The sequence below is a fragment of the Chaetodon trifascialis genome, chromosome 15 (assembly GCF_039877785.1).
Source record: "Chaetodon trifascialis isolate fChaTrf1 chromosome 15, fChaTrf1.hap1, whole genome shotgun sequence".
NCBI classification, from domain to species: Eukaryota; Metazoa; Chordata; class Actinopteri; order Chaetodontiformes; family Chaetodontidae; genus Chaetodon; species Chaetodon trifascialis.
The window spans coordinates 7,455,791-7,481,176 of record NC_092070.1 but is presented as its reverse complement, the minus strand read 5'-3'; the positions used below and the strand labels follow the sequence as shown (position 1 = coordinate 7,481,176).

Below are 25,386 nucleotides of genomic sequence, written 5' to 3'. Positions count from 1 at the left end.
CCTCTCTTCATGCACATCAAGGTGAACTCAGCTCCATCTTAAGCTGCTCACACCAGAAGTCAAATGAGATGTTTGCAAAAATACAGCCACACTGAAAAATGCTATGGTTTCAGTTTGCATGCTCCCCTTGATGATTTGATTTCAATCTGAGGTCAGAGTCAGACCTCACTACTTGACATTACTTGAAATGCAGATAAGAATTTGCAGAATACTTTTTTTCACAAGTCAAGAAAACTTCTTTAGTGATTGCTGAAGCAAGGTTGTTTTTATTATTATTATCTTGTGAAGAAATGGTAGTTTTATTCCTCCAAATTTTTTTTATAAGGGATTTGTGTATTTGATTATAGAGTTCTTCTGCTGCAGTCCAGTGTCATTAATCAGGTAGATGAAATATTTCAGTAGAAATTCCCTTAAAAGATTGTATTCTTCAGTGTGGTTTATAAATGTTTTTTCTATTACAACAGTCTAACTAACACAACAAATTTAGTCTAACACACACACACAAACAGTGGTGTGACTGGTTTCATATTAATCATATTTTCAAGAAGTATGTTTATTTTTATTGCTGCCACTCCCTCTGTCAGGAAAAGTGCTGTGCTCTTTATGACTTTCAGCAATGGTGTGAAATTTAAGGATAAGCCATATGGAGTTTACACAGTGTGGAATGCTTTGCACTTTTTCTGAGTGACCATCTCATCAAGACCAGTATGGTTAGAAAATGGTATATTTTCAGTCCACCCCAGAGACTTTGTGGATTTGACAGATAAACTTGTATGTCATCTGCATATGGACTGATTTGCGTACTTTTGATTCAGACAGATACTATATTTCCTGTTGTGATAAGATATATTAAGCAAAGTGTAGTTTGTAAAGATGGTATGAATCCATTATTTGGCAACCTGGATAGGTTTTTGCCTGTCTAAAAATTAAAGATCTTAAAGCAGTCAATTGATCCAGTGTGGCACTTTAATGTTTTGTATGAAGAATACTTTCTTAGTTCTGCCGTTGTGAGTTCCTCTGTTTTTGATGCAGAGTTTTGATAAAGAAAAGATTGAACAGATTTCAGTTTTTGCATTGTGTACAGGTGTGAATGATTCAGAGTGAACTGATAAGTACTGATAAGTTTGTTGATTTCTGATCTGTATCTGTATGTGTCTTTGTCATCAGCGTGACTCATTACTGTTTTACTGCTATGTTTCGGTTGATTATCTAGTTTTTTTCCACCAATTAAAGCCTAGTCATATCGGACAGAGTTGTGTCACTATGGTTACAAGGTGGTATGGTGGTATGAATTCTACGAGTGCAACATAGCAAAACCAATTTCTTTGTCCATTTTTTCTGTTTTTTATTTTACTTTACTTTTTGAGAGGAAATGTAGAAGCCGAGTTCATATGATATCATCTTCCATCCAATCTCAGATTTGGATGTAAGATTTGGATTTGGATTTTAGATATTTTAACAATTGATTTGGGTCTGAAACATTTGCAGATCATTTGTAACTGGTGAGGAACTGAAGGTGGTACACAACGCATTTGTAAATGCAGATCGATGCAAACCTGCAGATCGTTTTTTGTTAAGGTATAACAGCACACTGTGTTGAGCGGTTTTCCCTTTGAGTCATTACTTATGCCCTTTTTGTATTGATGCACATCTGCAGAAATCTTTGCTTTCTGGCATTATTATGTATTTATGATTGTTCTGGGCATCTCTGGCCAGCAGATTTCAACTTTAAAGGGTGTGTGAGCCTGCAGTGATTAAAAGTGTCAGTACAATGAGATAACGCAGAACTAAAAAACATTTTTGGGGTTTTTTTTTGTTGAGCAGGTAGCTAAGACTATAGTTCAGTGCTTTAGATGAAGCTGGTGAAAAACAAAAAATCTCCCTCCTCTCACAGCTGAAACAGTATGGGATGGCTGGGTACCACATAAGAGCACACACACACACACACACACACACACACACACACACACACACACACACACACACACACACACACACGCACACAGGCACACACACGCATACACACACACACACACACACACACACACACACACGGTCCACAATCAGACAGGTTAAAAAGAGTCTAATGTGAAATTGGCACCTCAGTTGTAAAGGTCCACATGTTCACATGAGAGCGGTGAGATATTCAAACTTTCCAAAGGATGCTCAGTGTATTTATGAGTCCGCCCACATGAAGAGTCATTATCATGGTAACTCCAACCATGACACACACATATTGGCCCAGCAGTAAATAAGGTTTCATCTTGACTTTGGTACATTTTATTCGACACGTTTATTCACAGTGGACCCCACAAATGAAATGTGCAGTCTGGCAAACATTTGGAGAAGACTTTGAACTTGTCAAAATGAGGATAGCAACAGAGGTTAAAAAATGATTGAAATAAGGAGAATATTTTGAAAGTTATTCATTATTTTTAATTATTTTGTAATACAGTGATCTTTTGGCTATTTTTCTGTCCCATACCTCCTGCCCCACAATCCTCAGCAGCCTTTCAAAATCAAACCAAATCTCTTTGAGTCATGTCATCAGTTGATGGGTGTGAGAAAGAGAAAAGAGGACGTAGCCAGCAAGGAAGACACAAGAAACTCTTGAGACGTTCAGCTGCAAAAGACAGAGGTAAGATCAGCGATTCAGCTGGAATCTCATTGTTATAGTGTCAAGTTTATATCTATTTTGTACATTTTTCAACATTTTCGTATGTACCTGCAACATGGCAAATTCTACTGGTGAACTATAGCTATGTGCAACTTTAGCTCGTGAAGGATATTATTTTATAGAATTACATGATCAGGAGGTTACTAAATAAATAATGTTTATCGTGGAGGCTTGTACAAAATCTACATGAAGTTTTACAAGCAAAAATCTCAAATGAGTTCGGGAAAATGAAGTTGCTGCAGCATACTTCAGCTGAGTTGTCGTTTAGTTTTTCTTTCAGGGTTTCCTCTTTCTTGTTTACCTATAATCTGAAATCAAGTTAAAATCAGTTCCAAAGAATACCAAAGAATTATTTGCAAAATGCCTTCTGATAAAATAATAAATTCAGCACTTTGTAAATGCACTTTATTGATTTGTTCAATTTTGGTCATGAGGAAATAAGATTCAAATCCATCTTGCTGTTGTTCTAAATGTCTAAAGAGGGTACACACAGTTCAGATTGAAGTGTAAAAAGTGTACCACAGAGCCAGTTTAGAATTTGTCTGACACCACAGCAGGGTTATCCTCAGTGAAAGCCCTGAAACTTTTGTGCAGGTGCCAGGCTCTATTTGTGAAGGAAACCTCAAGCTTTGGCATTTTAACTGAACATGTACCAACAGGTGTGCGACATCTGAGTGTGTGAGGCTCTAAAAGTGACATGAAAGGGCTGACTTTTCAGACTCCTGCAGGTTTGTTCTGTGGGATTTTTACCTCATCTCCTGTCAGCTCCGTCAGTCACCATTCTGCCATGCCAAGGTCGTTCCTCGTCAAGAGTAAAAGGAGTCATCTGCTTGGCCCATTCAAGGATGCCTTTAGACAACACTCCCAGCCCCAAACAGACGCTGACTTGCCTGTGCAGCATGTGATGGGACGGGACAGGAGGTATCCTGAAGATGCTGTGCAGACTTTGTCCCCCACAGCAGGGGTCAAAGACTTTCTGGCTGAAGCCTGCTCACCGTGGGATGGGATGGCAGTCCGGTCTCACGGTGCCCCCAGAGATGATGTTTGGCCTTCAGGTACCCAACACTTTCTCTAATAGTGAAAGTTTTGTTTTGTGTGACTGTGAAATTGTTGTAAGTGAGTATATTGCTGTGTTGTGTGAAAGTAATGTTGTTCCCATTGATTTGATTGACAGTTGAGATGAAGATGATGTGAAGTAACAAAAAGTAACAAAAACAAAGTGAAACTCAATATTCAGGGTTCATTTTTGTACACTCGAGGCCACAAAATGCTAAGCAAAGAAATGAATCTCATTCTCAGCCAGAATCTAAACTCTGAACTAAAGATTTTCCCTCTCATCATCATCCTTCTAACAAACACATTCAAATTAAAGCCCCTGTGGAGAACAGAGACGCTCCTCTGCTGGTCACACCTTGGTCGGCGGACAGACACCAGGCAACTGAAAGAGAGAGAGAACTGGAGAGACTGGTCTTCATGCTACTCAAACACACATCACACACTGACCTCAAATCCCCCGTCAGCGACTGTCCACTCTGTGTAAAGGTAGGAGGCTGACACACTCTCACTGTCTCTGTCTTTAGCTGCTTTTATAATGAAAAGAGGAAGCCAGAGTGAAAAACAATAACTGCCATGACAGAGAAGCTGGCAGCATATCAGAAGGTGACACAGCAGAGAGGATCAGTGTGCAGAATAAGCTCTGTGAGTGCAGTCTGAGCTGTTTTATATAATAATGATTGCAATTCTTCTTGTTATTGCAGACAGATTGAACAAAGTGGTCAGTATCTAAAAAGATAATTGGTCTGGGCTGCTTTACTTCTGCCAGTGAAATCTATGGAGGGAAAAGAGTGCCTTTTCACTCTATGTTTCAAAAATCTATGTGTAAGAAAGCTTTTTTAACTCAATCTCAAAATCTCCAACTGTTGCTAGAAACATTTGTGATTGTTTGTGGTAAATAAAAGTCATCACATACATTTATATGCCTAATTTAGCCTCTTTTTAAAAATATATTTGTATATTTACAGATTATTCAAACAAGTCTCATTCCGTTAACACTGAAGCCTTTGTCAGGGATGTTTCCTCTAAAAGAAAAATAAATGAATGTAACTGTCACCCATCTCTTAACTATAGCCTGATTGATACTGGATAGTGATATTAGTTCTGAAATAACCATAATAATGAATATTAAATAAATACCACTGAAAAATGGATTTGTCAGTGTTCTTTTGTGGACAAACTGTGTAATGGTGTCATGGCTTTGGCGTTTCTTGTTAACTGACACCTCCATTAATACCAATACATAAATATAACTACATATCTGATGATATCAGTCAATATGTTATCTAGCATGATGCTGCAGCTCATGTGCTTGACATTTTGGGAATCATGCTTATTCCCTTTCCAGTAGAGAGTTAGATGAGAAGATTGATACCACTCTCATGGTTGTGCAAGAAATATGAAGCTATTGCCCGCAGCTGGTTAGCTTAGCATAGCATAAAGACTGGAAACAGGGGGAAACAGCTAGCCTGGCTCTATCCATTCGTATCAAAATCCAACTAACAGCAACTCTAATGCTCACTCACAATACGTTTTGTTTGTTAAATCTGTATGAAAATGAGTAAAAACAACAATTCGCTGGTGTACAGTGATGTGTCAGACTGCTTCCTGGATCGAAGTGGTTGCAAGTCAACCAGCAGCAACTCCAGGAAGTTACTCATCCCAGTCTAGAAAAAGTGAGCTTCAGAGGTGTTGGTAGGCACATTTCGTCACTGTTACACAGAGCCATGCTAGTCTGCTTCCAGTTTTTAAGCTAAGCTAAGCTAACTTGCCATTTCACTCTCTCACTGTCTCCCTCAGTCGCTTTCAGATGTGCTCATACCAGGAGGTGGCCTGCAGGCTCATGTTCGCGACGCCCTGTCTGCGCCATTCATAAGCTCACCCACAGCCACAGACATGCCACATGGGCCCTTCGGCTTAAGAGTGATAGGCAGCTATGGCAGAGCTAAGGTACAGCATACAGTGAGCGAGCCCTGAGAGAAAAGATTGCTTCATGTCTGTGTATGTGGGCATGTGTTCTTATGTACTGTACATGTTTCCAGGAGCGTAGCTTTGGCTGCAAGGTGTGTGGAAAGGTGTTCAAGCGCTCGTCCACACTGACCACACACCTCCTCATCCACTCGGACACGAGGCCCTACCCCTGCCAGTACTGCGGTAAAAGGTTCCACCAGAAGTCAGACATGAAGAAACACACCTTCATACACACAGGTGAGTGAACACAGCAGTAAATAAAGCACACTGTTGAATGCTCCTACTCTGACACTTTTAAATCCTGCCGTACCTTCTCCCTCCCGTCTGTCCTCAGGGGAAAAACCGCACGTGTGCAAGGTGTGTGGAAAAGGATTCAGCCAAAGCTCTAACCTCATCACCCACAGCCGAAAGCACAGCAGCTACCGGCCGTTCAGCTGCCCCTACTGTCAGCGCAGCTTCCAGCGCAGGGTTGACCTGCAGCGCCACCAAGAGACGCAGTGTGGCTATGGAGACATGTACACTCAAAACTGAGCTCATGAAGGAACGGAGCGATGGCCAAACTGGGTGAAATGGTATTTGTAAATAATTTGCAAGCATTTGTTAATGTAAAAAACAGAAAGATATTGAAATATTGAATTTCAATAAAACTTGGCTGATTGCTTAGAAAAAAATCCTCTTGGTTTGTGTTTTTGAACTTAAAAACCTCACGTCTGTATTGTAGATTTGTGTTAGGCTTGCAGGCCTGAAAGCCAGGATGAGGAAACTCACTGCCAAAACTCATTCATCACTCATGATTGTGTTATTTTCTCCAGGATGTGCCAGACAACAGTGTTCAGTGTAACATCATCCAATCACGTTGTGTAATTTTCAGGAACAATTTCCTCAGAAAGCTGGGAGAAAGTGATTGTAGTCTGTGTGCATGTGCGTGTGTGTTTGTGTGTGTGACTCCTCCATTACTGAATGAAGCAGCTGTCCTTAATCCATTACAGGTGGGCATCTGACAGAGATCACAGATGATGACACATTCATCATTCAGGATGCACTTTGACTCCTGCATGTGCACATGTGTCTATTTTGAAATTACTTAAAAAAAAACCCCACATGCAGTAGATTGCATTTGACCATCTTTCAGCCGAATGTTTTGGTTTTGTGGATGTGATTTTAATGCTTTGGTGCACTCATGAGGTTTTTTGTTCCTGAAAAACAGGCACATTTTGAGCAAAAAAGCTCTAAAAAGCCACTGCACCAGCACCAAACAGCAGGCAGACACAGCTGGTGACTCACTAACAGTGGAGTAAAGTAACTAAACGCATTTAAGTACTGTGCATAAGTACAATTTTGATAGTTACTTGCAGATTCTGATTAATAAATGTGTGAAAATAGGCAACAACTTGCTAACACATTAGCGACATTAACATTATATTGTGTTCACACCTTGCTCAGCCATCCTTATGCTGCCAAGGGTCATTTATTAGTGCTTTAAACAAATATAAATAAAATATTAATATATTTTACTGTACTGGATACTTATTCACAACACATCAACTTCCCTTGCTTTATTTGTGTTGCATGTGATTTGAGTGACACAGCAGGTCAGCATGACTTTTTGCCACATAAACACAAAAGATTCACATAAATATAAATGCAGTGTTGATATCCAGCTGAATCACAGTTACAACACAAATAGTGGAAATGACTCTGTAAAACACCAACTCTTCAAACAGGCAGCTCCAATAACCTCTCAATTTATCTTTGACCTCGTGTTCCGTCTCGAAAGACGACGACAGCGATGTGGTTTCTGTTTGACTCCAACAAGTTTAGATCGTGTTGAATCCACATCTCTTCAGGTGACGAGTGGCTGCCAGTTTTGAAATGACTTGCTGTAAAATGGCTTGCAGCATTCAAACAAACGTTTCACTTTGAATCAAACATCAGACTTTTCACAATGCAGCCATGAGTAAGTGCTACTGTATTCACATGGTTTCAGTCCTCCCGCATCTCTGCTGCACAGCGATGAACGCATGAGGAGAAATGCACAAACAGGCTTTACCCACACACACTGGCAGCTGTGCTCACTCACACACACACACACACACACACACACACACACACACACACACACACACACACACACACACACACACACACACAGAAGTTGCCGCAACCCCTGTCCCAGTTCTCCTCTGTCAGATTTGCAGGGAGGAAATCCTGAGAAAGAGATAAAAGAATTAAACTGTTGAGACATGTCTGGCATATCACAGTTGAAATCTGCAGGTGCTCGCCTGATGCTGATATATTTTCTGGAACTGCTGGTGTTTCTAACCACTGGTTTATTTTAAACACATCGCTTTGACATTAGGTTCACTCTGTGCTGCCCAGCGGGAGTAACCTGTGCAGTTTTACCCTGTAAGCTTGTAAAGATGTGTTTGAACAAAGGGGATTGTGACAGATAATGACTAGCAATGACCAATATGATATGATGTGTGTGGTTGGCATTTCATTTACAGCATTTGGATGGTACTTTGTGTTTTGTTACAAAAAGATCTAAATATAGTAGTAAATAATAACATAATTAATATTTAGCTCCCAAAAGTCAGCGTATTCCTTCAATGGCAGATCAATCAGCAACCCAAACTGCTGTCAGCTCTGACCACGATATTGAAGTATTTTTTAAGTAAGTAAGTATTTTTTTTTTTTCGAACAGAGGTGACTGTTTTTGCTAAAAGAACTGGTAGCATTTGAAATTGAATTAAAGCAGCTGAGAAATGAGGAAAACTGTACATGCTACATAACAATAAGTATTGTGTTCAATTTAAATGTCCAGTGTTTAGATTTAGGGCCATTTACTGGCAGAATATGGCAGAAATGTAATCTAATAATCCTAATTAGGCTTTCATTAGTTAAGAATCAACTGAAAATAAGACTTGCATTCTGTTTTTATTACCCAAGAATGAGCTTTTGTGTACTGTAGGTTCTCCGTCACTGTAGGGAGGGATGAGGCATGGGGTATTCAGTTGGTTGCAATCTGCAACCTCACCACTAGATCCCACCAAAACCCACACACTGGTCCTTTGAATGGCCGTCCTCACCAGATCTTACCTCTACACGGAGCTGGAGGACTGCTCCGGCAGTGAAGGTGGATTCCAGATGTTGTGGGCTCCATGTGTCTGGTCTGTTAAATGACCTTCTCCAAGTGATGCTAGGCGTGTCCCTTCAAAAATACATTTAAATAGTCCCTTTATAATGTTTCCACACAACCGCACTATCAACTATAAAGAATAGCTAATGTTTAATACTTACCTGACACAGAACTCAATTATGGGGATTTGTAATTGTTTTCCTATTAGAGCAAAAACTCTAGAACTACCTTTTGCATTTTTCACAGCCGCCGTAGGGGACAGCGAGGGGAGGGGTTCAGCTCACCTCTAGATGCCACTAAATCCTACACACTGGTCCTTCAGTATTTAAAAAAAAAAAAAAAAAAAAGACTAAGAGTCTCCAGCCATGCCTGTGGCAGCTCTGTGAGATGACATAGGCACATTGGTGCTTTCAGCTAAATGCTACACCAGAATCATGACACACTAATGTTTTCGCAAGTATAATGTTTAACATGTTCAGCATGCTAACATTTGCTAATTACCACAGAACACAAAACTGAGGCTGTTGACAATGTCACTAGTTTTGCAGGCATTTGGTCATCGATCAAAGTACTGAACAAATTAAAATTTTGCCAAATTTAGTAGCCAAAAAGTCCCCAAATCTCCTCAAACCTAAAGCTGTCATGAACTGGCTCTGTGCTGAATTACTTTTGTCACATTAGATTAGATGTTAATGGATCTGATGCCAAAAATTTGTTTTGTCCGGTTCACATGTCAAAGGTGGTGTTCAGTCAATGGTGTGACTGGATTTTGGAAGATATATTTGACACCATAACTTTCAGTGCTGGAAGGAAGCTGATCTCATTACCTGTATGACAATAGATGCACCACAGCCCCCCCATCAGACAGACACCCATCACAAAGGCAGCAAAGACAATTCCCATCACTGGTCCAGTTTGCACCACAGAGCCTAGAGACAGAGCGTTCATGAGGGGGTGTGACGATACATTAAACAGCTGCACAGTAACATTCAAAAATACTCACTGCTGTGTTCTGGGTCTGGACTGGCCGCTGGGGAGAGACTCAGTCTCTTAGTTCTTTGGCCAGCAGGGGGCCTCCTCATTTTGGGTGCCAGTGAACTAATAGGCTGGGTTACCACCATGGGCCTGGAGAGGTTTCTGATCTCACACTAACAGGTGAATACAGGAGAAGCAATACTGTGACAACCTGGCAGTGCTGTGATAGCAGTAGAAGAAGCACATGAGCGTTATAAAGCACAATCCCTGATTCACTTCTACTGTAAGTGGGCATGTTAAAAACTTAACTACAATCCTGTAATTCACATACACATTTTGCTGTTTGAGTAAAAGTTGCATGAAAGCAATATTTTTTTTTTGCATTCATGCTGAGAGTTTAATATGAAGACTGATGCCACTCACATGTGAATGCTAGTATAAGGCTACAGCTCGTAGCCTGTTAGCTTCGCCTAGCTAATACTTTGTCCCTACCACGAGTTTGGTGCTATGAGATGTAGCTGTGTTAATTGTTGCTGTACCTGATGTCTGGGTGATCTGGACACGAGTGGAGGGATATGTATCCCGCCCTGACAGTTGTTCTTCACTGCTTCCTCCATGGGTTCCCGTCTTGTCGAGTCAGAGACACACAGGCGGAGGCTGCAGTGGAGGAACTGCATAGAGTCATTATAAACTGGCCGCAGGATGAAACTAAATCTCGAAGGTTTTATCTCCTCCTCTACCCCCACGCTTGTGCTGCTCTTTTCCATCCTTGCTCGTGCATCCCCCCCTCTTCTTTCAGCTTTGTGTCGGAGTGAGACTTCTCCATCTCTGTCATATGTTCTGCTTTTTTCCAGGCCCCCCAACTGTCCCTTCTCCTCTTCCACTTCACCATCCCCTTTGGTGTGTTCCTCTTCCTCTTCATCTTTTGCATCAAGTGTCAGTGAGGGGTCTGAGGAACAGCCATCCCTTATGACAGTCCAGAAATGAGACTTTTTGGGGTCTGACAGAGGGGAGACCACACATGAGTTCACCTCCACGACATCTATGAAGGGCCCATTGGCTGAAATCTGCAGTACGACGGAACAAAAAAATAAAGATAAAGGACACTGTCTATAGTTATGTGTTTGGACAAAATGCATGACATGAAGAGAATCAAACCAATGTAATGATGTACCATGAAGTTAGTTTGTCAGTTTTTATTCTGTTACTTAATGAGTCTGAGTACCTCATACACATAATTTGCAGTCATAAAGATGTTTGTCAAAGTTTAGAATAACAGAAAATCAATGCCAATGAAGTCCTTGACTTTGAAAAATTGGTTTTGGTGATGAAAAGGCAAAATGGCAAATAAGTGCAGAATATGTGCAATACACACAGACCTCAACATAGACACGGTGGTCAGCAGTTATGACACAGGGGCCAATCCGTTCCTGCTCATAGCGCTCAGTGACAAAAAGCTTCAAAGTTAGAGCAGGACCAGATCTGCGTCTGGGTGTCGGTAGGTGGCTCAGTCCTGGGTCAGGCCCTGGACCCTCAGGTGCCCATGGGACCAGGCCTGCCTGAGGAGTGTTTACATCAACATCACCAGCGTCTGCAGGGCTGGAGAGGGTGGGGACTGCAACCAAACAGCTGAACTGAGAGGAGAAACAGGGCAAATAATGAGGATTTATGATGGCAGACGTACACACAGACACACGCGTATACACAGGTAACTCACATGTATGCCGAGTGGAGATTTGGACTTCTTTCCTGTCTCATTGAGTGCAAGAATGGTCTGAGGCTTGTGTCTCCACAATAACACCTGGACAGAGAGGACGCAGGAGAGGGAGACAGAATGGTATGGGATGCACACTCTCATGTTGATCAGTTTTAGGTCTAATTGTGACTTCAGGTGTTCATATTGTTCCATGCTTTTATTTCACCCTGTTCTAACAGTTATTCATGTTTAATTTTTATGTCATCTTTCATTCATGTTGGCAGTTATTATTATTATTTTTACACATTATAGATTGTGCATTCAGTGTTTTAACACATAGACCTGCCTCTGCTGTTTGTCACTTTGCCACTTCTCTGAATTTACTTAAGGTCCTCATTTCTTCCAATTTCCTGCCATTGAAGCGACCTTTTCTCTCACTTAATTTGCCCGTGCACTGCATCCCATTTTTAGGCCTTGGCTCAGCGCTGTTCAGATCATGGTGACCTGGGTCACGAGTCTCACCGGGGACAACTTCCACTTACCACAGTTTCAAGCGTCCATTACGCGCTTTGTTTTTCGTATTTACCACTGCCTGATCATCTTTGATCTTATTTTCAACTCATATGTCTCCCTCCTGTGCTCTAAAAGCTTCACTCATTCAGTTTCTGCGGTCTGATTCTCAAACCTCCTCTCTAATTTTTCCTACTTCTGATAACATAAGCTTTTAAAATCTCCCACAATTCTATCAAAGTTGAATGACACAGGTAGAAGATAATATAGATTATTTTATAGATCAGCGTGGAGTAAATTAAACAAATTGAATAGAATTCTGTAAAATACACAACATGGAGTTTAATAGACGACAAAGAATTAAAGCTACAATCATTTTCTGTATCTCTAATCCCTTTCTGTCCAAATTTCTCATCTCACCATGTTTTTGTACTGAACCCTTCTGGGCTGTCCCAGGAGCAGACCCTCAGTCCCACAGGAAATGACTGGGAACACCAACAGGAAATGGCTCCCATTGGACTGAGCCTGGCACGCCACGTCTCGTAAAGTCACGGCAGCCACTGGGCCAGACAAGCTCTGAAGGAAAGAACTGATATGAGACCACCAAACTCTCAAGCTGACTAATCAAGTACATCCTCACTGCTATTTCTCCAGCCATCATAAATATATTTTTTGGGCATTGGGGGTCAATGCAACAAGCTGTAACACAATCTTGTAATATTATCAGCATATACAGTTGCCTATTTACACATCTAGCAAACACACACTCAGTTGGAGTTGTGTTTCTGGCCACCTGATGAATCAGGTGCAATATTCACAATATTCACCAGCGCAGATTTTGATCTCCACTAAACTCCTGTAGGAAATATTTGACTCAAGTCGCTAAATGCTCCACTATGTTCACCGGCTAAAAGCTAACTTTGTGCATCTGCTGTTAAGAGCAGAGTGACTAATATGCAGTGGGCTTATCGGAGATTTTTCCTGGAAACAGCTGCCAGCTGCTGTAACCAAGCTTGATGAGAATGTAGAAAGTGAACCGAAACAGTAACATCTCAGGACATAAAATCAAAATAATAAGTTAAAAGACACTAAAATGCAGCAAAGAGCTGAGGGGAAAAGTCGGGAGATAATTCTCTGTGGGTCCATCAGTCTTATATGACACATCATGTGATCAGCAGGTTATAAAAAAAGATTGATAGGAGCAGCTTTAAATATGTTGGTCCCAAGATTTTAAAGAAAGTTTAGTATACTGTATTTTATTGATTAGAATTAAGTTTTGCTTTAAATAAACATACCTTCCCAATCTGAAGTTGATGCTACAGCAGTACAAGCTATCCTGGTCTTTGTGAAGCCAGTGGATTTATTAAGCTGTGGTAGCTACCTTCTTTCTTTATGAACTGTGTACATCTAACGCTGCATCTAATACTGAGGTATGAAGACCTGCAGAACGTGTTGGTCCACGGTCACGCTGAGGCGTCCGTCATCACACTGCACTGTGAAACTCTCTTGGCCTCCTCCTGCTCTGCCTCCACCGTTCAGCCACTGCCTCAGCCTGCGCTCCTCAGCCCAGGGAGGCTTCACAACCAGAGGATTCATCACTGCAGGCCCGTCTGTGGTGCAGACGGAGAGGAGACACAGAGACGGCCATGCGGAAACATTAAATACTCACACTTAAACATCAATATCTATATCAACATATATACATGATGGAAATATGCGGCTTTCATTTCTCATTCTCCAATTTAAAAGGGACACCGAGGACCAAGCAGACAATTCTCCTGGATGTAAAGGAAATGAAAGAATAACTAGAGCAGGTCACAAAATAGAGCTGAAATGTTCAGGTCACTCACACAGTATTGGAAACAAGAGACACACAGGGGTCCTGACCTGTCCCGCCCCCAGCCAGCTGGATCACAAAGCGATTGGCTAGGTCAGCCTCAGTGTATGAGGTCACCTTGGTGTAGCCGCTCTCACTGGCCCACACAAGAAGGTCAGATATGGTGGACAGGTCAGAGTTAAGTGTGCTGGACAGGGTCAGGTCAGGCTCAGGTGGGTCGGGTGGGGATACACTGTTGGAGGACTACAGAGAGAGAAGACAGATACATAGACATGATAATATGTACTGTATGTGTGACAAGAACAAGACATGCAACACGTCACAACTTCCTGCAGCCTTAAAATTCAAATGTGGGCAACAAGGTGGAGCTGAGGAGGGACGAGGAGGGACGAGGAGGGACGAGGAGGGATGAATCAATTTGCTGTAGCTAAAAAAACTCTCCAGGAGTTGTTTGACATAGGAATGAGGTGACAAATTCAGTTACCAATTCTTCAACCAGTATCTGGAAAAGCAAAGAGAGACCCTTACATGAACAGAGATATGACCCCGGACACCATGAGCCGTAATGGCCCAGTTGACCGGCACGGAGCTGCTGAGAATCAGCACAACCTTCTGGATCTTTGAGTTGGCCACCAGGGGCACAAGAGAGACAATCACCTCCACTTGGAGATAGCTGAAGGAGACAGAGAGACAGACGAAGACTGAACTTTGCATGGCTGGATAACAGCCGTATAAGCTCTGCTCTTGCCAGGGCTTTCCAAAGCTGCATGTTCTCACCCACAGAGTCCTGAGCCAGCTGAATGGAGCTTGATCACGTGGACTTCAGGGCTGATCCCATCTGCTGGTGTGTTGGCGCAGCCCTGCACGTCCTGTTGCTGCAGGTCAGAGGTCATGTAGTTGTGAGAGAGGAACATGGACTGCAGCTGGCACACAGCAGGCAGGTTTGGATCTGTAAGATGGAGATAAAGCAGCAGTTTTTGGTTGTTTTTGAAAGGGAAAGCGAAAGCTTCACACACACGACTTCAAATTACCATGGATGTCATAATGATTTAACATGATTTTTCACTATTATGTTTGGTTTCTTGGTGGCTGACCTTCTCCCAGTGGGACATAGACTTGATTTCCATGTGTCGTATGTGTCAGAGAGGACAGGTTGCCGTGGTGTTTCAGAGCCCAGCGGTGCAGCGCACGTGGATGAAAAGGGAGTGAACGCACTGTTTGGACATGCAAATGCAGGCTGCGGGACTGTACGCTGGAGTTTGAGGATAACTGGCAGAAAGACAAAGAAGGAAACTTCAGGCAATTGGTGCAATGTAAAAACGTATTGTTCTGTATTGAGGATGTCGTATCACACAGATGTGACACACTCTTCTGCACACAGTGACTGACCTGCACAAGCACTGGGAGGTTGGGGGGCAGTCTCTCAGCCTCCAGCCACCAGGCGACTGGAAGCTTGGAGCTGAGCAGCAGGTGGAGGACTCTGAGAGGTGAGGGGGGCAGAGACAAAGGCTTCAGCAGCACCGTCACCTGCAGACAGAACAGGGAAGGAGAGAGATGTGGTATGATTACAAAGCCAGTCCTCTGTCATTAGGGTGCTCTAACTTCATGTATGTTCATTATGTGTAATAGAAGACCGGATGTGATGCATTTCAGACAGTAGAACTCCTACACGGAGCCTGACACCGACAAAGTTCAGTAAAAGTTTATCAGACAAATCAAAAATAGAACTGAATTGAGTCAATACATAATAATATTGTCAGTTAAAATTAAGATACAAAAAAAGCAATATAAAGATTCTTCTTGACAATTATTTGGTGAAGAGGTAAACATTTAAACAACTTTGACTTTTCTTTATGTCTTTTTTTAGCTGTCTCACATTGACTCAACTGACAGCTCTTTACCCTGTTTCCGGGGCTGTTTGTCACTCTCCCCACTGCAATGACATGAGTCTCCTTGTTCCCGCGCTCTCTCGCAGCGCAGCCCGGACCAGCCTCAAACCTCTCCAGCAGACCCTGCACGGGGTGCAGCTCCCCCACTGGACCAACCACAGAGCATCGCATCTCCACACTCTCAGCTGAGGAGGAACAGCAGATGACTGACTATGAAGTGGAACAAAAATGAAACCATAACAGCAGGGAGGCGTACGATAATGTTCATCTATGTCAAATAACAAATCACATGAGTTATGAGTGAGATCAGTGCTCTGCTTCCTCTTCATGCAGGCACGCTGGTCCAAAGCCTCCATGACTGCAGTCTGCTGAGCCAGGTATCCAAACTCTCCCCCTATACTCTGCTATCTTTCACTGTATCTCTCACAACAGGTGACGAATCCACGGTGACGAACAAAACACATAGTCTAACCCTGCATACTGACCTTAAATCCCTGCCGGAGGGGACTGGAAAATTTCCCAGAAAACACTGTAACAATTTTCAGTTTCACTCTGACACTTAAAATGAAGACCTTTGACGTGTTGCTGCTTGAAGCAGAGGAAACGCCACAAAGTTTGGTATAATGTTAACAAGTTCTGAGGAGTTTTTACCTGCTGTTCTCCACCAGAGCAGAAGGAGACAGTAAACAGTCCACCCAAACCTGGACAGTGAAGGCATCATGAACATTTCACTGTTCGACTGACTTAAAGTGAAGACCCCCCTTGCAGCATCCTGGTGAACAGAGGCATGATTATGCATTAAGACATACAGCATGTACCTCGTACACAAGCCGGCTTTCGGTGCTTTCTAAATTTGCCAAAGTTTCCAGTGTAGACAAAGTGATCACAGTATGAGGCCTATGACGGCTGCTCACACAACAATGAATATAATGATGACACAAACTATGTGCCAAGGCAGTAAAATGATATGGTCATTCATTCGTCTTATCATCAGAGCTGCAACACAAATACCTGAATATCAGTCTGAAGTCTGCTCCTCAAGAAGTAAAAATGTCAGCATGCACAGTGTTGAGCCATCTGAAGCAACAGACAATGGATTAAAGAGCAACACATTAAAGCAGAGATCTGATCCATCTGTTAGATTTAAACAGCAGGAGAAGAAGAAAATCAACTAATTATTTAAATCAATCACAGCCACTAAAACAAAACCTCTAACTTCATAAAGAAAAAATCTATTTCCCAACTTCTGCTATAAAGTTTGTAATGCGTTGATTACATTATTTTCATGTATGTGTGTTTTATTCCCAAAAGCCAGCTCAGATGTGTTGCGTCTAGAGTTCATTCCAGGATCTCTGAAAGTCTGAAGCAAACAATTTGCTGGACTAAACATGAGAAGAGGACTCACCTGCGGCGCTGCATGGAGGGACGAGAGGACTGCTGATCCAGCTGTTGCACTGCTGTGTTCACAACTCACCACACGCCCCCCTCATTTCCTAAACACGCAGTCACACACACTCCCTCCGCGAAATGCATCAGCTGTGGGTCGCGTCAGGCAGCTCCACCCTGCAGAGGTGCGACCTGTGAGGAGCACTCCTCAGTGGAAGTTCATTTGACACAGCGAGAGGGGAGAGAAGGGGAGAGAAGCTGGGGAGACACGACTGAAGGGGCAATGGGAGGGACTGTGGAATGGTGTGACAGAGTGGAGAGAGAGATGGCGAGGAGAGGAATAAAAGGCTCTGAAAACGTCTCCAAGCCTAGATGGCAACAGGAAGGAGGGCTGCAGGGAGAGAGGGAGGGAGGAGGAGGGGAGGTGGGAGGGCTGGAGGAGGAGATGGAGTTTGACTGGCAAGTAACTTGTTTGGGAGGGGAGTAAAGAGGGGCAACACATACTCAAACTGTGTCCTGTCTGACCCTTGATTTAGCTCAACATTCTGCCCTCTTCCAAAGAAAACAGGACAATTTCTGAGTAAAAGCCAAAGCAGCCTGCAGCCATGCTTCCAGATCCACAGTCACTCCTGCTGCACGTCACAGAGCTTATTTGTTTTTTTTATCCATTTATATTAAAAAACAACAACATTTGAGTTCGTTTCTGATGTCTTTGGATGGAAGATGTTTTCAAATCATGCTGCCAACTATTGTTAAAGGGGCACTACTGCAAAACAGCTCTGCATGTTCCTTTCTAAAAGCTCACAACAACAACAAAACAAAAAAACACCCTGATGACATCACAACGACGTCACCAGGGTGTTTTTTTAATCTGGGTTTGGCAGAGACTACAGGCCCATTTACATACCTACACTTCTAATACTGCAATTACCAGACATAATTCCTACAAATGGGCACTTGCCTACTTCTACTGGGTATTAGGTCAGAATCTGCATACTCTGTCAGCAGATGAGGAATTTAAAAGACGCTCGTGTTAACTATCAGGCAAGAAAGGTCTAAAGCTGTCCAGTTGCATTATGGGGACCGTAGGATCCAGTAGATTGTAGTATGACTCATCCCAGGAACTAAAAGTCAGGATATCTCAGCCTCTGTTGCACAGATTTTTACCCTTTAAAAAAAATCTCTTGTGTTAGTCCCCCAGCTATTTCAAATTGCAATACTGGATACAATACAATGCTGGAGTGGCCCTTTGATGTCCATTTGTTGCAAATGCTTGATGTTATGTTCACACAAAAAGCACGAGCATGTTGCACAGCCATGCCAAAATTAAGCATCTATACTCAGAATTTCCTCACACTGACTCAGAAGACCTTCACACAATGTTTCTGATGATGACTGGCGTCTGACAGGGAGTTTTGGTGGTGTTTTATCCCTAAATGTCATTTGTGACTTTTTGCCATTCATAAAAAATTTAATTCAAAAAATTTAATTCAGCCATACATTCTTGTCATACTGATCATGGTCATCATTACCCTTCATATTAATATTTTTTAATGGTTATATGGTTTTATTTTTTCAGAAACTCATTACTGGCTGCATTGTCTCATCATTTCATTGTTATTTGATCTATTTTCATTTTATTTTTCCATTTGTCAGACTCAGTCTGGGGCTGTAAGTTGTACTGCTTTTGACTGTGTACGTGACAATAAACGGCACATGTCTGCGTTCCTGCGTGTCCAGATTCATTCCCACTAACAATTCCAAGAATGTTTTTAATGATGACCATTTTAGGACACCATTAATATAACAGCTGGGACCTGGCCCAGTTCTGCATCAGTGTCCTTTCACAAGCATTTTCTGTGTAACATCTACCCAATGGTACACAGACATGGAAAATATTTTTTACCAAAGTGCCTTTTCAGTCCTCATATTACAGTTTGGCAGTTTGTCAGACCCCAAAATCCATCTGAGCTTTTGAGAGTTTGGAGAACTGATGTGGACACCAGCTGATGCAGCTTTAGTTCCCCATAGTGGTGTCAGTGTGACCGTGGATGAAATTACATGTACAACTATCTGCTGTTCTGCGCTCTTCAATTAATATGTTAAGAAACTTTGAAAACATCTTTAACACAATCTGTCATCAGTCAAAACTCTTTGTTTTTCTATGTTGGTAATCACAGTTTTTATCTATATGTAGCTTGTTGTGAAGGATATATGGTGTGTCTATCTATGAATGGTAAATAGTCTGTATTTGTACAGTGCTTTTCTACTCACAGCACTTTTACAACACAAGTCTGCACTCACCTGTTCGCTCACACATTCGTACGGCAGCTAAGCCACCTGCTCATTAAGAGCATTACCCATTCAAACACACCCACACACACCAATGGCACAGCATGGGGGGGGGGGTCAAAACCAGCAACCCTCTTATAGGTGGACGACCGCCACAGCTGCCAGACCTGAGCCACAGCCGCTGAAGAATAGTAGTATCTAAAATTGTTAGGGGTCCAAGTTTTAGTTCAGAATTTCTGTCTTCTGTCAACATGTGTCCTTAATCTGGTACTGCAAGACAGTCTTTCTGTCTTCCTCCTTCCTCAACATCAAAATGACTTACAGTAACACACTATCAGCCTGAGGTTGGAAGAAAAGTCATTATTTTCTCAGCGGCGTTGTGATAAGACACCTGGCACAGTCAAACTCCTCATCACTGACCTAATTGTTCTTTACTTCAGTGACTTGCTACAGTTTTGTGCAGTGCTTTGGCCGAGGTGCTCCCTCAAGATGCTGCCCAATCAGTGCCAACGTCTGCAGGCTGACGTGCTCAGGACAATGCTGACGTGCTGATGTGTTGCAGAAGTGTTACCATGTTCATCATCTTGGTTTAGTGCTCCTGAGGCTGACGGGAATGGCAGTAGTTTCTGGAAAAAAGTATTGCACAAGCTGAAATTTTGACTTGATGATGGCGCTAGATGAAAGGTTAACAGATCACCAATCATCATGGAGATGTTTCACAAAACCAAAAACCACATGGTGGTGGGAGGAGCTGGAGGGAAAGTTTGTAGGATTCATCTGGGAATGTGAAACTGCAGAGAGGATTTGGAGTTACAGCGAGGTGTAAAGAAGCTCAGAATTTCCCTCACACAGTACTGATCAACTGAGAGGAAAACCTGCCAATGACAACAGATGATCAATGCTTCTGGGTTGGGTTCACATCTTTACTGAGTCACAGTTCCGACACATTTCAACAGCAAATGACAGACGAGGAAACACAGATGGGAAGAAACTATAAATCACAAAAAACGAACACAATTTGTAAAATCTTTTTGTCACTGAAAATGATTGTAGTTAAAAATCTGCGTTTTACTGAAAGACAGTGGAAAGAGAAGACAATGAAGAAGGTGTCCTATGTGAGATGTGTGTGAGCGAAGACACACAAGCAGCACCCAACTCGTTCTCTGTCTGTTCAAATCCCCCACTTGCTCTGCTTTTTCTACCAACAGGCAGCAGCAGCTCTCGTCAAACATCAGCAGAATTTCCTCTTTCCTCTGGCTCCCCCATGTGTTTACAGGCGGTGCATGATTGCAAGTGATGTGGATACATTCATGACTGAGGCAGGGACACCGTACACAGCGAAACACACACTTAGCAGCAACAAACAGCAGAGATAAAGGGACAAGAGACTAGAGCAAGTGCAGGAAGAGAGGACACCAACTGCTTCCTGTCAGAATAATCACTTTTCACTCTTTGACTCTAATTTTTAGGATCTCTGATCATTTCAGTACAGTCCATGATTCTTTTTTTATGCTCCAGTGTGTCGCTAGGCAGAAAAAACAGCAGGATCCATGATCTCATCTTCCATTTGTTACATAATCTGGATTATTTTACGTTATCATCATGACTTCCTCTCCTTTAAAAGCCACTCAGTGTCACAGATCTATGGACCTCTAGAGGTCAGCAGATCTGAGGCACTGTGCATGTGTGCAACATGGAGTTACACTCCACTGATCCCTGTCCACACACGCTTGGCCCAGCCAGTCCTTAAACCCATCCCAAACACACACACACGCACGCACGCGCACACACACACACAGAGAAAGAGGACAGTGAGGGTGATCCTCGCTTCTCATTATCACCAAGTTCCTCTCTCCCTGTACGGGACAGAGTCAGCCTTCACTTCAGTCTCATTTCAGAGTCTGTGGCTGGCAGTGGGCAGCTAATAACCCTGTGACCTGACCCCTGACCCTAGCAGAGGTCAGAAACATAGTCAAAATCCTTGAAGTAGTCCTGTTCCTTGCGGGAGAGGGTGCGGCGCTCGCGGGGTGGAGTGAGGGCAGGAGGCTCAGCTGTGAACTCCACGTCAAAGTTGCTGACGTCTTCTTTTGCTGTGATGGTCGGGACGAACGGCGGCGGGACTTTCCTCTGCAGAAGCGCCTCCCAGTCCATTCCCTAAACGACATTCATATTTAGTTTCTCATCAAGATGCCTCCGCTACACTCTCAGTACGCCCTAGTTCAGGTTAAAAAGTGCGCACTCACCCTGAAGAAAGGTTGTTTTTTCACATCTTCTGCATCCTTCTCTCCAGAGCCCAGACGTCTCTCAGGATTCCTTCTCAACAACTAGCAACCCAACAGAAACAAAAGGTACCAGTACTGAATCATTCACACTGTGTGCTTTGCTGCCTTCTTCAGAAGCAACTAAGAATGTCGTCATACTGCAGATCTGAAATTTACATATTTGAACATTAAAAGAAAAAAAAGGGGGTGAGCTGAAGTTATTCCAGAGCAGGAAGCGACAGAAAACAGTGAGTGGAGTCTAACCCGTCTCATGATGCCGATGGCTTCGGTGGTGAGGAAGCGAGGGTAGCGCACTTCATCGTTCACTATGCTGTCGAAAACCTCCTCCTCATCGTCACCTGGGAATGGAGACTGAAAGAAACAAGTGATGATTACATTCCACTCAGGTGGCAGATATCTTCCTTCTCTCCATCTTTCCCTTAAAACAGAAATTAATATTAAAAAGACATCCTGGTGGGATTACTGTAAATAAATGAGACGAGAAGACTGTTGGTCTGTCCCTCGCCAGCTGTGCTCTCAGTGCCAGTATTTCTGTTTCCCATAAAGCCCATTGTTTCCAGGTCTTTAGAGGATGTTGTACACCTTTCCTTACCAGATATTTTTCAACATCCTGTCATCAGCTGTTCACTCCACCTTTCATTACAAAGACTTTGATCTCCCTCAATCTCTTACTGAGGATCAATAGTTCAGTTCTGAGCCGGAAAGCACATTTCTCGTTCTGCTGGAAGACAATAGCTTGACATTTTGGGAAATACGCTGATTCACTCTCTTGCAGAGAGTTTGACAAAAAGGTCGATAACACTCTCTTATCTATCCGGTAAATATAAAGCTACCAGCTGCTGCCAGTTAGCATAAAGACCAGAAACAGATGGAAGCAGCTAGCCAGGCTTTTTGACTAGAACAAGTAACTTCCTGGAGGGTCTGCTGGTTGCCTGGAAACTGCTGCTGCAAATAGCCAGACACATAGTCAAACTATTCCTTTATATCCGTTCAGGAAATGTCCAAAGGTGTGAAGACACAGATTAAGATGCATTTCAGCATTCTGGATAGATTCTTACCTCGCCGACTAACATCTCATAGACGAGCACCCCGAGCCCCCACCAGTCGACCGCTCTGGTGTACGAAGTGTCTGTCAACACCTCTGGGGCCAGAAACTCAGGGGTCCCACAGAAAGTACTGGTCCTGTCCCCATAACCCATGCCTCAAGAGGAGAAAGAAGTTGAGAGGAATGAAAAGGGGGTTTGAGGAGTGAAGACAGAGAATTACTGACTATAGAAACAATGAGAGACTCATCAACGACTGACAGATAAATCAAGTGTTCTTAATGTATAGAAGTGAGGGCTGATGTGACAAACAAAGGACACTCACCTTCTTTACACAGCCCAAAGTCTGCTATCTTCACAAAGCCCTCTGTGTCGAGCAGCAGGTTGTCCAATTTAAGATCGCTGACAGAAGAAAGGGAGGGGGATTCATGCCAAATATTGAGCGTGGAGAAAAGAGAGGAATCTCTCTTGTGCAGAACATGCTGCCTGTGGAGCGTACTCACCGATACACAATCTTATGGTCGTGAAGGAACTGCAGACCCAAGACCACACAAGCGGAGTAGAATCTGTCGGACAAACAGCGGACAGAAAGACGGACAACTGAACACCCGCGCTGCTATGGAGTGACGCTTCGTAGATTAATGGATGCACAGACATAGACACACAGAGCACGGAGCTTTTCAAGAAGACGCGCACACGCAAACCCTGTTTCTTCTCTTTAACACACACATACACACACACTGCAGAACTCACACAGCACGTGGCTCAGAAAAGACGTCGGCATGTATGTGCATCATGAGGTCTCCTCCTGCCGTGTACTCCATGACAAAACACACATGTTCTGGCGTCTGGAAACATGCAAACAGGTTGACCAGGAAGGGGTGGTGGGAGCCGTTGACGGTCTCAAAGATCCGCTTCTCACACATCAGACTGGAGACAGAGGGGAGGGGGTGCGTATGAGACAGTAATTATGAGGTGAATGAGCTTTGTCGTGTAGCTGAGACTTGAGGTTGAGGTCGCCCAGTGATGTGTGATTAAAAAATTACCTTTCCACTTCATCCCTCGCAACAATGTCTCCCTTCTTCAGGGCTTTGATGGCGTACAGGCTGCCTGTGCCTTTGTACTCTGACAGCAACACCTGAAGACATTTATATTGTTACTGTCCACAAACATCACAAAAAGGCCAAAACCCATTGGGGTCATTTCATTTTTGGAAAAAGGCTCAGTCCTTTCCTAATACAGCTGGACACTGTAGTTTTTATCAAATTTGGTGCTCTAGTGAATATTTGGGGAAGCAGGATGGTGTATGTGGGACAGTCAAAATAATCTACATTGTCTGTTCATGGTACTGAAGGAACATGTGATCCAGTGTTTTTAGTAGGTTTAGGACAACAGTGGAGCTCTATAGCACAGAGAGGGTCTGGATACAAAGAAAATACTTAAAGGATCAACTGGAAGAGTATTTCTGTCTGGTTTGGTTTAATTTAAATCACCTTGCATTGCCACGGCGTCAGTCATTACCTAGAAATAAATTTTAAACCTGCACTAATTCTTATTTTGGTCACCTGGTGCAGTACACCTCCAGCAAACACAGAGCAACATTAGCATTTATTTGAGTTATACTGTAGTTATACTTCATGACGAGACAGATGTGCCCCTTGGATTAGCAGAGTAACTTTTGTTGTGAGGAAATGTGAAGTTTTCGTACCTTCCCAAAGTGGCCCCTGCCGAGCACTGCTATCATCTTGAAGTCCTGCAGGCAAAGGGGGCCTCTGCTGGGACTGAGAGAGGGATTAGAGACAGACTGAAGGCAGTGCATACAACAGAAAACAACACACGTCACACTTAAATGTGCCTCATTTGCTCAACAACACTGTAGCATCCATGCTGTGCTTTATATGAAAAAGGCTAACGCTGCTCAGGGTGTGATTCTGTGTTCTGGTGTCCAGCACAGCCGAGGGTTTCTCATTTGTGGCGACATATGCTGTAATCCACATTAATGATGACTTGGCTTTACTACCAAGTGTTAAAAAAAGAGGTTACAACACAGGACCATATTGTGTGTGGGGGTGTTTCTGGTGTCAAGCTGTGTTGGCCATATTGCAAAAAGATATGCTCAGGTGTGGTTTCTATGTGTATGTGTATATGTGAGAGAGCGAGCGATGTCCCTGTGTGTTTGTGCACCTGCGTAGAGAGTTCTGGGACAGTGATCTGGCTGGCTGCTCGTGAACAGGGACATCCGGTGAGGACGGGGTCTCAATGACCGGCGTCTGTTCCTGTGAAACACCACAGAGAAGAAGATAAAGGAGAAGAAAAAGGGAGGGTAAGTAGGAACACCAGCAAAATGAAAATTTATAGAGCATGTAGAGGGAAAATGACAGAGAGGGTGTAACAAAATGAGGGAGAACTGGGGACAAAATGATTGCTAACATCTGGAAGGACTGTCAGTCACAGCGGACAGACAGTTATTGCAACACATCATGTCCGGTTGCCAGATGCCCTGCTGGACGACAGCCTCACTCCTCCCCTCTTTCTGTTCTCTCCACTCCTTCCTCGCTGCTAATTAGTTCTCTAAAAACATCAGAGTAATTAATCCCATAATACTTCAACCCCATTGAACACACCATCTGCCACAG

General features: G+C 43.0%; 3 protein-coding genes across 7 annotated transcripts in view; 1 reads left to right on the top strand and 2 right to left on the bottom strand.

Moving 5' to 3' along the window:
• The first annotated feature begins 2,541 nt into the window (after positions 1–2,541).
• LOC139343757 (zinc finger protein Gfi-1b) lies at positions 2,542–6,232 on the top strand. Its single transcript, XM_070981537.1, is given in 8 exon segments — positions 2,542–2,598; positions 2,601–2,638; positions 3,396–3,430; positions 3,433–3,732; positions 4,002–4,219; positions 5,531–5,680; positions 5,773–5,938; positions 6,036–6,232. Coding segments are annotated over 8 exon segments (1,161 nt in total).
• A 757-nt stretch (positions 6,233–6,989) lies between these two features.
• engl (endoglin, like) lies at positions 6,990–17,720 on the bottom strand. Of its 4 annotated transcripts, none has more exons than XM_070980178.1 (18): positions 17,153–17,720; positions 16,759–16,824; positions 16,399–16,519; positions 15,760–15,932; positions 15,248–15,385; positions 14,953–15,127; positions 14,636–14,807; positions 14,387–14,531; positions 13,909–14,101; positions 13,462–13,631; positions 12,442–12,597; positions 11,533–11,616; positions 11,195–11,449; positions 10,355–10,882; positions 9,844–9,988; positions 9,668–9,769; positions 8,801–8,912; positions 6,990–7,909 (listed from the first exon to the last, which is right to left on the bottom strand). In XM_070980178.1, the coding sequence occupies exons 3-17, from the start codon at positions 16,472–16,474 to the stop codon at positions 8,803–8,805; spliced, it is 2,622 nt and encodes an 873-aa protein (XP_070836279.1). In that variant the 5' UTR covers positions 16,475–16,519; positions 16,759–16,824; positions 17,153–17,720; the 3' UTR covers positions 6,990–7,909; positions 8,801–8,802. The 4 variants fall into 4 exon arrangements, 2 of the variants coding, with proteins under 2 accessions (XP_070836279.1, XP_070836278.1); XR_011603078.1 differs by lacking the exon at positions 17,153–17,720 and having other exon boundaries at positions 7,660–7,767; positions 7,798–7,909; positions 16,759–16,833; XR_011603079.1 differs by lacking the exon at positions 17,153–17,720 and having other exon boundaries at positions 7,660–7,767; positions 7,802–7,909; positions 16,759–16,833.
• A 2,607-nt stretch (positions 17,721–20,327) lies between these two features.
• Positions 20,328–25,386, bottom strand: part of pkn1b (protein kinase N1b) — a 30,403-nt gene continuing 25,344 nt past the window's right edge. For both annotated transcript variants that reach the window (XM_070980510.1, XM_070980509.1), the window contains exons 13-22: positions 24,935–25,026; positions 24,459–24,531; positions 23,797–23,888; positions 23,504–23,680; positions 23,254–23,316; positions 23,076–23,152; positions 22,766–22,908; positions 21,951–22,058; positions 21,669–21,749; positions 20,328–21,579 (exon numbers count right to left, since the gene is read on the bottom strand). In XM_070980510.1, the coding sequence (XP_070836611.1) occupies positions 21,376–21,579; positions 21,669–21,749; positions 21,951–22,058; positions 22,766–22,908; positions 23,076–23,152; positions 23,254–23,316; positions 23,504–23,680; positions 23,797–23,888; positions 24,459–24,531; positions 24,935–25,026 (1,110 nt within the window). In that variant the 3' untranslated portion in view covers positions 20,328–21,375. The remainder of the gene's footprint in view (positions 21,580–21,668; positions 21,750–21,950; positions 22,059–22,765; positions 22,909–23,075; positions 23,153–23,253; positions 23,317–23,503; positions 23,681–23,796; positions 23,889–24,458; positions 24,532–24,934; positions 25,027–25,386) is intronic.